This window comes from Chaetura pelagica, unplaced genomic scaffold (genome assembly GCF_000747805.2).
Source record: "Chaetura pelagica isolate M959 unplaced genomic scaffold, ChaPel_1.0 scaffold219, whole genome shotgun sequence".
In the NCBI taxonomy this organism is placed as follows: Eukaryota; Metazoa; Chordata; class Aves; order Apodiformes; family Apodidae; genus Chaetura; species Chaetura pelagica.
Window position 1 is genome coordinate 371,004 of NW_009954552.1, and position 11,196 is coordinate 382,199.

At 47.6% G+C, this 11,196-nt stretch overlaps 1 protein-coding gene across 1 annotated transcript; it reads right to left on the reverse strand.

The window, feature by feature from the left end:
* Window positions 1–1,114: 1,114 nt before the first annotated feature.
* ITM2C (integral membrane protein 2C) lies at window positions 1,115–8,994 on the reverse strand. The gene is made up of 5 exons (XM_010005073.1): window positions 8,863–8,994; window positions 6,557–6,745; window positions 6,165–6,275; window positions 2,697–2,847; window positions 1,115–1,483 (listed from the first exon to the last, which is right to left on the reverse strand). The coding sequence occupies exons 1-5, from the start codon at window positions 8,935–8,937 to the stop codon at window positions 1,392–1,394; spliced, it is 618 nt and encodes a 205-aa protein (XP_010003375.1). The 5' UTR covers window positions 8,938–8,994; the 3' UTR covers window positions 1,115–1,391.
* Between the last annotated feature and the right edge of the window lie 2,202 nt (window positions 8,995–11,196).

Below are 11,196 nucleotides of genomic sequence, written 5' to 3' on the forward strand. Positions count from 1 at the left end.
AGTTAATGATTGTTCTTACATTTACTTTATCCTCCCTATTCTAAAACAACAAGCTCATTTCAACAGATGGTGAACAAGTTCAGATTTGCTGGAAACCAATTAACAACAATGTGCCAAGTTGAAACTCACCCCATTCTTTCAAGCCAAAAAACTGCCCGTATTTCAAGAATGTAATTAGTTTTAACTATATTTACGGAACAGAGGGAAGAATATTTAATCACTCTGCAATTCTTCTCTCTGATGATCAATAGAAATACATTTTTGTTCACACGATTTCTCTGCAATGTATGGATCAGCTGAATCTTGCCTTGTATCAATATCTGTACTACAACAGTGCTTGAAGGTAATTTGATACATGGCTGGGCTACAGTAATTTGCTCTCAAAACACCTTTCATCAGAGGAGTTACACAAGAATCCCCCCACTCTCCCTTCTCTGTTAAAAAAAATAAAATTCTTCTTCAGCATTTGCCAGTAACTACCAGTTCTGCTGCTGACACCACCTCGTACGTAGGCAGGGCCCCCTATCTGCGCACAGATGGGATCTCAGTGACTCCGGAAGAAAGACCTGTGTGAACATAACTCATTTTCCCAGGCAAGCAGAACTGGCCATACTGGTGCTGTGTCACTAGTATCACTCCCAGCCCACCTCACTGCCCTTTGCCCTGGCCTTCTGCCCACCCTGGACACCCACTAGGAGACCCTGCATTGCTCCATGGGTCACGCTGAGCCCCACTGTGTTGAGGAGGAGACGTGGTGAGGGGTGAGTCTGGGAGCCACTATAAAAACAACACAGAAATCTCATCTTCGTGGGGACAGCACAAAGCAAGCTGGGACAACCACAGTATGGTTTGGGCAGGAACCCCCCCTCTGCTGAGCTTTCTGAATCAGCCTGTCTATAGCCTCACAAATGTTCTTTTCCCAACTGCATCTGGTTACATATTTCTGGTCATTATATCAACATCAAAATGGTAACCCTCCTCTTGGACATACACCTCCCGTTCTGGTGTCAAGGCAGCCTCAAAGCACTGCACCAGCCTGAAATGGCTCAGCCTGCAGAAGAGCACCTGTTTCCCAGCACTCCTATTTCTCAGCCATCCCTTCTACCCCAAAACTGCTTCTAAAAGAGATTCCAATCCGGTGGTGTGGAAGAAGCTGCATCTACTCCCAGGTTATCTTTGACCACTGTGTAAATTTAAGCCCAGGAAATGTCTCAGGTAGGTAGCAGGGAGAGGAGAGAATCCACTGTGAGGCCACAACAGACCCAAGAGGTTAGAGCTGCACAAGAAGGGCAGGGAGTAAAAAAGTAAGACAAGATCACCATGTCTAAAGAGAGGGATGAGAGCATGTGTGTGCAAGCAAAGCCAAGGAAGGTTGCATCAGGAGAGTGGCTTCATGACTTTGTGCAGATAACAGTTTCAACCACAAAAGTGTTTTCCAAGTGACGAATACGACGACAGTTTCCAGCCTCGCGTCGACTGATACCTAAAAGTGATTGAAGGAGAGGGGAAATTCAACACGTGATAATCTACAAGAGCAGGAAAGAAAAGCAGGTGGTACATAACCATTGAACACTGGAAGGCAGGAACAACAAAGAAAAGTGGCATATTCCAGTTTTTGAAAGAATATTCTATAGGCCATGGCCTTGCAGTAAGAGGTTTCATGAGCTGAGGAAGATGCTTGGGAACAGCTGGCTTCAACTGACAGCATCTCAGTAGACCAGAAAGCCCCATGAAACCAGCAGTCTCAGGATGGCACAAAGCACAGCTCTGAATGTAGCCAAGGAAGGCTTAAAATCACCACCCCTCAGGCTGTTTGTATCCCCACATGCAGTGACCCTGCTATGGCCTCAGTCTCCCTGGGAAACAAGTAATGCTCCCCATGCCCTTAAATGTAGGCCCTGAGCTCTGGGCAGCTCTGCCAGGCAGCTGCTCCCCTCTTATGGCAACCCTAGTTCCATGGGAGCAGCAGCCAGTGTGCCAGCAGCTCCTGTTGGGAAACCAGCCACAAACTACAGCCACGGGGACCTCTGCGGCCAAACACACTCAGCTTCCCCAGAGATCCAAACCCAAACTGACTGTAGCTTCCTGTTTCAGGAGAGCCTTTAAGTACACCACTATCTAAAACCAAATGAACACAAATACTGAAATCAAGGAGTTTTTTTTCTGCAACACTAGAATTTGTATGTAAGACACATATTACTGATTTTCAGGAAATCATTTTAAGGTAATCCAATGTTACCTCTTCAGAACTTTTTCTATATTATTAGGAACTTAATTAATTAAAAGCAATTTGCAAATCTAATCTGCTCTCAACAGCTGCCACCGAAGAGGGTGTCTCCATTAGGGAAACTTTCCAAACCCTTCCCAACAGCACTGCTATTAGTTCAGCCCCAGGAGCCCAGATATAATAAATGAACTGCTGGTTCCTGCAACCATTTTATCAGTGTTTCTGCTAGGGTGACAGATGACAGAAACCCAGCAGTCAGCACCTGTTTGCAGCAGCATCGTCCCAGATTTGGGTTTGGATTATTTAGATGGGAAACACCTCAAATGACCTCCTGTGTGCTTACACCCACAGGGAGACATCCCCTCTCGCCATGAAGGGGCCAGCATGGCTGTAGCAGCAGAAATAATGAGTGTGATGGGGGAAGCAGGTTAGGACAGCTGAGCACAGCCGAGCACAGCCAGGCTCTTACGTCTCCTGGCGCTTCTCCGCTTCAGCCTGTAGGTCTCCTTGCCGCTGCAGAGGCGGTAGATGAAGGAGCCGAGCTGCTCCATGTCACTGACATGCTCAGTCGCAATCATCTCCTCCTGAATTATGTATGTCTGAGGCAGGTATGTCCCTTTCTGAAATGACACAGTTTACACCAAAATAAAGCACAGCCAGTGCCACCATCCTCCTCAAGCCAAACTGTCTCATGTAGAGCACCAAGGCCACCCAAACTGCAGAAAATTCACTGTTTGAAGGCTCAAACTGCACTCACAAAGGTCCATGAAGGTGCTTCTCTGTCCTCGCAGTAAACTGCCCCATGCAACTAGCACAGAGCACACAAAATGGATTAGATCCAAAAATTGAATGTTCATGTAAGGGTTAAAACCAGTGTAGGATCAACCCCAGTTTTAAAGGAGGGTGTGTAGAGCTGTAACTCTGAGAGCAGAACAAACATCTGGAGAGGGATCAAGACTCAACCAAAATGCCAGGAATGTCACCGAAAATGCACAATTTGCATTTACTTCAAGAAGTAAGAAACAAAAATGCCAGCCCTGCTCAGATTCCAAGGGTTTCCTGAGTTTTCCACATTTCCTGCTTGGTCCATTCAACATGGCCACAATGATCTCCTGCCCTTAGACCCCACGTGAGCAGGGCCTAGAGATGGGATCTGCAAGCTGATCCCTGGGTGCTCAGGCCACCTCACAGCTGTATGGGCACAACTGTGCCAAGAAGCAGCTGTGTTACAAGTACAGCTTAGCCAGGGAGACCCTTCTGAGCAGACTAGATATGAACTAGGCCATGAAGCAAAGACTTCTGGTTCCTTTAGAAGAGACAAAGAAATAAAAGAACCAGCAGATCCCAGGGCCAATATAATCAAGGGGAAAACAAGCAACAACAGCACAAATTCAAATACAACCTCTTCAATTTCCACCTCAGGACTAGTTATCTCCATAGAGATGTACCCAGGAACAGGCTGTCTTAACTCAGCGCTGGCACAGCCTGATGGATCGATAGAGCTCTCCTCTAGTGCTGGAGGACCAGCCATCAGGGGAAGTTTGTACTACACTAACACACCAGTTCTGCAAGACATTCAAGTATTGATTCTCAGTGGTAGAGTGCAGGAGAGGGCATACAATACGTGCTGTCACTGGCAAAAGCTGTCCTTTTTAACACCTGGGGCTGGGACTCAAGATTTTCCGTACCTTTGACATGGAGACAGGGCTTAGAGAGACATATGCACATGATCCTGTTTCTTTGCTGTTCTAGACTTAAGTATCTGTGGCAGCTGAAGTAGTCAGGAATCATTGCACCTCCAGCGCAGGACTGTGCAACAAGCACAATACCTTCAATTCTCCACCGAGAGTTTTAAGAAAACTAGAGCACTGATCTGCAAAAGATCACCCACCATTTAACTGGGTCACCTCCAACTTCCTGCTGCTGCTCCTGGGGAGCTGTTCACTGAACCATTACAACTACAAGTAACAAAGTCTGCAGGAAGTAGCAAAGCTGCCATTCACAGGCGAAAATCAGACATGAGAGGCCTGGTAACATAGATGGTGACAGCAGGGCAAAGACCTGCATGGGGTCTGGCACAGCCATGCCCAGGCACAGCAGGGATGGCAGAGCAGGCACAGGGCATGCAGCAGCCACAGCACTAAGGAGCACCTGGGCACCAGGCTGGCTGGAGAGGAAGGGCAAAGGAGGTTCACTGATGCCCTGTGCTGCCACAGTCTGCTGGCACAAACCTCTGATGCTATTTCCTGGCCTGGAGTTTGGCCCTACAAACAGGCCTGAAGCCACTGGACATCTTCAAAACCAAACTTTCAGCTGGAAACTAGTCTCATCCATTGGAGACTTGACTGGATTCAGAGGAGCGGAAAAGATAAAAGGAGGAGCAAAGTAAAAGTCTCCAAGTCCAAGGACAAATGCAGGTCATCCAGCATGCAGACAGGAAGACTTCAGAGCAGGAGGCCAAGTCATCGGGTGATAAAGATCCCTCACAGGAAGGAGAAATCTCTCTGCCTGACAGAGGCAGCACAACCTCCTCGGGCAACCTCTTCTACCACTTCTGTCCTTGTGACAAAAAAAACCCCCCTTTTCTGAGCTCAAGACCAAGCTAAACACTTAAAAGCAATGTCTCTAAGGTGTATGTTAAAAACCTCCACAGACAGATCAGACACTTACTCCAATAATCAGAAAATTATTTAAACCCACATCTGCTTTGTGCTCTCTTTAAAAAATCAAACATGCAATACTATTTTGACTGCACTAACAAGGGATAAAAATGCAACTTCTGATAAAGAGAAAAAATAATTTTCATTGACTGCGGTTTTATATCTCTTATTTTAGAATGTGTCCAGCATCCCCAGTCTCTCAGTTTTTTTCTGTGGCTCTGCTGTCAGCTTGTGCAATCCTGCTTTTCCATTTTCCTCTGCCCCCAGGACTGGCCAATTGCCATGGTCAGAAGCTGTGGCTGATTTGGAGCAAACTGTAAATAAATGAGTGTTGTATCCCAGCAGGGTTCCCAGCACATTCACCAGGCAGTCACACTGCATGAAAATGTGAAGACAAACTGGGAGTTTGACAAAGACTGGAGATCAGGCATCTCTCAAAACACAACCTTTTGTCTCTGAGCTTAACCCCTACAAAGTTCATCACACTGCATGTAGCAGCAAGTGAGTAAAAAGAATTTAAGAAAGAGTAAAAGTTAGATTGTTGGGGCTTTTTCTTTTCTTTAATATATCCTCACATAAGGGAATAAGAGACACAGAGTCAGTGCTTTGCTCTACCTGCAAAAGACTGAGATAAATATGGACCTTTTGCAGTCTTAAAAATCCTGTTGTTTTTTTTCCTGCTGCTAAGATTAAACAGTGCTCTATTTTGAGAAGACTGTTTCCAGCCACTGCAATAGCAACAGGGACTTCTGAACTGAACAAACTTGCTGGTACTAAACCAAATCAAAACGCCTGCTGTGAGCAAAACTGCATTAGCCCAAGTCCACTCCTGCAGCCCTCAGGACAGCAGGGAAGGCAGCACCAATTTCTCCCCTCCCCACCCAAAGGGTGGAAGCTGAAGGCCTGGTGTTCTCCATGGGACACGGAGACCTCTGCAAATGGCAACTCAAAGGGGTAACCACAGCTAGAGTGAAAGGAGAGATTTTGTGTTCTGTTTTTTTCCTTGATTCCTATTATGGGTAAACACCAGAGGGGAGGAATCTGTTGCTTCTCTGTGTCACCCTGGGCAGGTTGATGATCCATCATGCCAGTGTTACTGTGCTGTCTGCAAAATGAGTTATTTCAGCAAAATCCCCTGAAGCCTTTGCCTTATGTAAAGCCTCAGCTCTGTCAGGCAAGGCTTACTTCCACAGACACAGCAGTTTTGGTTTCCCATGAGCTTCTAGCTGGCACCCAGGAGCCAACTGAAGAAAAGCATGCAAAATAAGCAGCTGTACCTTCACGTTAACCAGCAGCTCCCACAGGTTGCGAGGAGGCATCACGATAGTGGTGTTCAGCTCAATGACGTAGCACTTATCCAGCGTTATGTCATGATAAGCAGTCAGACCCTGTGTTCCAAGCACAAAAATCAACAACTGAGCCTTTTGCAATGAAATGCGGCAGTGAAGATGGGTGAAAATAGGGAATTGAGGGAAGACAGGAAACTCCTTTAAGCAAGAAATGTCTCCAAGGACCTCCTCACCAGGCAAGACAAGTGGGCCTGGGGAAGGAGGACAGCTTGGTAACAAGGTCATTATAGACATAAGTGACAACAGGGACAGCACTAGGCCATGAGCACTGTGCCAGTGCACCCTGCGCTGCACCCACAAAGGTCCCGAGAGCTCCTTACTCGCTGGAAATCGTGGATGATATCTGCTGGGTCGCTCCCTCCAAACTGGGGCACTGGGACATTGATTTGCTCATAGTTCTCCTCCAGGTAAATCTTGACATCTTCGTGCAACTCCAGCTGCCCTTTGAACGGCGAGTAGAGCGAGTCTTCGTACAGGACGCGGCAGGGAAACACGCGCTCATGGGGCAGCTGTGGGGACGAGACCCAGGTGGAGGGACAACACTCACACACCCCACTAACAACTACAGCAAACACAGGAAGAAGTGTACCCATACTGGGTAAAAACACCCTTTTCAAACACTAGAGAATACTTCAGGATCAGTCTCTTCACCATTAACCCTTCTTGACGATGGCAGTGCAAAACACCCTTGTGAAATGACAAGGTCTTCCCCTTCTTGATAGCCAGGTCCAAATGGAATAAAGGCTTCCCTGTGTCTGATTTTACAAGGGGTCATTCAGAAAAACAACATGACTGCATGTAGGCTTTTAGATTTCATAACCAAGCTGTTCACATCCCTCCATAGACATGGCTTCCAGTAACTGCATTTTTCTACATAGGGCATATAAGCTTGGGGCCAACAGAGTGTAATTTTTAAAGGCATTTGTAACTTGTATATGGCAAATGTACCACAAAGCAGCTTCACCTCACTGCAAAACAGGAGCTGCTGCTCTCCAGGGCTCCAGAAGCACAAGCTCTGAGCAAAAGAGCTAACACAGAGTAATGAAGTCTGAGCACAAAGGGACAAACAGGGACAAACTGCAGCCATTCATAGAATCATAGAATCATAGAATCTTAGGGGCTGGAAGGGACCTCGAGAGATCATCCAGTCCAACCCCCCTGCCAGAGCAGGGTCACCTAGAGTACATCAAACAGGAACTCATCCAGGTGGGTTTTGAATGTCTCCAGTGAGGGAGACTCCACAACCTCCCTGGGCAGCCTGTTCCAGTGCTCTGTCACTCTTACAGTAAAAAAATTTTTTCGGATATTCACCTTGAACCTCCTATGCTCCAATTTACACCCATTACCCCTTGTTCTATCACTGGTCATCACTGAGAAAAGCCTAACTCCATCTCCCTGACACTCACCCCTTACATATTTGTAACATAAAGGTCCCAGTAGCCTGGTCCCCAGAGCATCCCTGACCATGCTGAACGAGGTTTGCCATGGGGTTGGATCAAAGCTGCCGTTTGGTATCACAGGGGGTGACAATGGGTGGCTCCAAATAGACTAGTGGGCATTTCCCAGAGGGGCTCAGCATGCTCCAAGGGTAGGTCATTGACCAGTGGTGGTTGGAATACTGTCCATAACCTGGCCTATAACCTTCCCTCAGCATCTGCGGCTTCTTCTCCTAAGTGTGTACACCAAAAGCCTGGTGAGAGGGTCCCACCACAGTAACAGCAGTGTGTGTGAGGGGTGAGCAGCCCTGCAGTTGTCACAGGGTTTCCAGTTCAGATATAAATGAGCATGGCTAATTAAGCACTGATGTATCTTTAAACAAAGATTGCAAACTGATTTGACAGTAAGAAAATTTACGGAGCACGGGAGTGTATAAGAAGACTATATTGCTGAGTGGATAAGTGCTGGCCACAGATGAAGGCAGCCAGTGGTCCTGGGAGAGCTCATTCAGTAACAGCAGAATTAGGGCTTCAGCACAAATTGATGATCTGGGGTTTCTTGGCTAAACACTCAGCAAGCCACAGAGCTCAGCAGTCTCCTCCTTAAAAAGCAGCTCTGCCCCATCTCAGTACCCCTGCTCTGACCCACCACGAGGCCACTGACCTCACGCCTCAACCAGGCCAGGCTTTGCAACAAGCGCATGGAAGACAAGGTGCTGAATTTAACACAGGTCAAGGGCTCACCTTCCATACCATCTCCCACTTATTTTCGCTTCTCCACTTGCTTTATTAATAGCAGCACCTATTTTTGTTATGCCTACACAGTTTTGCTGTGCTAGGACCAGTAAAACCCACTGCAGAAGGCTGCTTTGCCTTGCCTGTTTCTCCCTGCTCTCCCCTCACAACCAGCCGTGCTTTGAACGGGCTTAGCCCTGAGAGCAGTGGTGTTGGATTTACAGAGCAGAACTGGCAGGGTATTTTTATGGAGTTAAAAAAAGAAAAAGCAAGACAAAGTTACAAGGGAGGGGAAGAGGAGGATTTCTGGAAGGCTGTTCTTGGCAGTTGGGATGGGGGTGAGTCTGAGCCTACCCCTTCAGGACAATCTCATCACCTCCTTCAAAGGCCAAATGAAGCAGCTTGTCTGGCTGCTCCAGCTGAAGAGCCAGCAGCCCTTCCCAACTCGCTCCTACCTGGGTGATGAAGAAGTATCTGTACACATACATGGATACAAAGACCAGGCCCAGGAGCAGGACGAGCAGACCCATGGTCAGGTAGCAGACCCGGCTGAGCGATGACCTCCGTCCTGGCAGCACGGCTCCCGGCTCCTCCTGCCGGATAGAATGAGAGCATCACTCAGCTGCTGCTGCAAGGGACCAGAAAAACAGCTGCATCGTGTGTGGAGGCTGAGCACAGGTCTGTGCTGTGCAGCTGGAGAGGGCAGGCACCGTCCTGTAAAGCATTCTGGCAGGAATGAAACACTGCTAGTGCATCTTCCTCTCCCACTCCCCCATATATGTATAACATGCAAATATTAAAATGTGTGTGTGCGAACATACACATATATGTGTGTATACTCTGCTTCCTACCAGCTGTTCAGTAGGTGATAAGGATTAGTCAGAGCCGGGGCGGGGGTAAGGGAAATTGGGAACTAACAGTTCCTGGCCACTGACCATAGCAGCATTTATGTATTTATACTAAAAAAAAATTGTTGAAATGCTGACACTGTTGCAGCATTTTTCAGGGGAAATTTTTGAGGTGGAAATGAGTGGTCTTAGAGAGGTATCTCCTGGCCCTGCTGGGGTGAGCCTACCCAAATGGTTGTGTTGATCACCTCAACTTTCGCTTTCAAACAGATTCCTGGACACATTCCAGGAATATTGCCAGAGCATTACAAGAAAACATCTACTGGTTTGAGACTGCTGCCCAACCTATACAGGCAGAAGCCAGCTCACCTTGTTACAGCCCTTAAAAAGGAGGGCAGTGCAAAGGCAGGGTTACCTCCTGGGTTCCACTCATCCCAGCCCACAATGCTCTTGTTTTTACTACCAAAATAACCCTCCAAAATGTTAAGCAGGAGGATGTAAGGCCTTTCAGAATAAGATGAAAGAAGCTGTTTCAGAGATGCCCCAGTTTCCACCCAGCAGAGCTGCAAATTGCCCTCAGAGGAGCAGGCAGGCAGAGGAGGTGCAGCAGAGGGGGCAGATGAACTCCCTCCCTGAGGTAGCTGGTCTGATAGGTTTGATCTGAAAGACCCTCTCTGCACTGCTAGCCAGAGACCCAAACAGAGTAGAGGAACAGATTTAAAAGCAGGCAACAGCCTCTCATTTCTGAAATGCATCACTTTTAAAAGGCAGAGATGTGTCTCCAGGGTAACAGGTATAGTGCAGGGGGAAATGTCCCCAGTTCCCTGCCACCTACACCTCTTTTCCCTTCCCTGCCACGGAGCAGTCCTTGCAAGAACAAGCAGCTCAGTCCCAGGCGTGGAGGCATCGAGTCCCTCCAGCCCAAAGACTAGAGCACCCCAGCATCCCAGGTGCACCTGTGGGCAGCCCACCAGTCGGGGGTCTTCCCCACCTCCCCAGCAGCTGAGCTCCATTGAGGTGCAAAACATGAAACCAGGGTCCTGCAACCCCTCTGCTTCACTCTCAGCTAACACTGACTGCTTCAGCTATTGACTCTTTTCTAGCCACACTCTGACAGGTAACTGCAAAGACCAAATTGCCTTGGGAGAGCTGCAATTCCAGCACACCTCCAGGAGAAATTAATCTGGTTTTATGTCTCCTTCAACCCAGCTGCTAAGATCCACAGCACCTCTAATCACTGCCAGCTCCCTACACTGAAGGACCACTGTTTAATCAGTTTGTCTCTGCTCCTCCAGCAAATAAAGGGGTGAGCAAACTGAAAAATACCACATTTTAAGTTCACTTCTAATGTTCCCCTTCCTCTCCTTCTACCCATGAGAAGCAAAAACTGTGACAAACAGCAAAGAAAAAAAAGGGGGGTGGGGGGAATGTGGAATACCACATTACTAGAGGAGGTTTAAAAGGCTCTGTGACATGAACTGATAGGATAGGAAAGTCAAACTATATGCCAAGTGTTTCATAAAAACAGATTTCCACAGACAGACCAGTGAGGGAGTGCAGACAGTGGGTGAAAAGGTATGAAAAGCTCTCCTGCTACTGACACTGAAGCACGGCTGAGAGAATGTTTACCAGTCCACACGTGAATTATGTCCAAAAGGAGCCAGGTTCCCATAATGGGTAACATGCTGCTGGCTTCCTTGGTGAGTTGCAAGTGAGCTTGAGGAGAGCGTTCAGAAGGACACAGCAATTCAAAAAGGAAAAAAAAATTACACCCACTAAAAAGAAAAACTGTTTGAAGAATAGTAGGGAGGAGTAAGTAGGCTCTCACTGGTTTGCTATTTGCTAGAGCAGCTCTATGCTCTCTGCACAGCCAAAGACACAGTGAGACATCCCACCCCTCACCACCGAAGGAGATGAGTTCAGCACACTCAAGCATTCCTG

Coding starts and splice junctions, on each gene's coding strand:
- ITM2C (XM_010005073.1), bottom strand. CDS start 8,937: ATGGGTCTGCTCGTCCTGCTCCTGGGCCTGGTCTTTGTATCCATGTAT. Junction 6,746..8,862: donor GATACTTCTTCATCACCCAG/GTAGGAGCGAGT, acceptor TCGTCCCCACAG/CTGCCCCATGAGCGCGTGTT. Junction 2,848..6,164: donor AGCTGCTGGTTAACGTGAAG/GTACAGCTGCTT, acceptor GTGTCATTTCAG/AAAGGGACATACCTGCCTCA.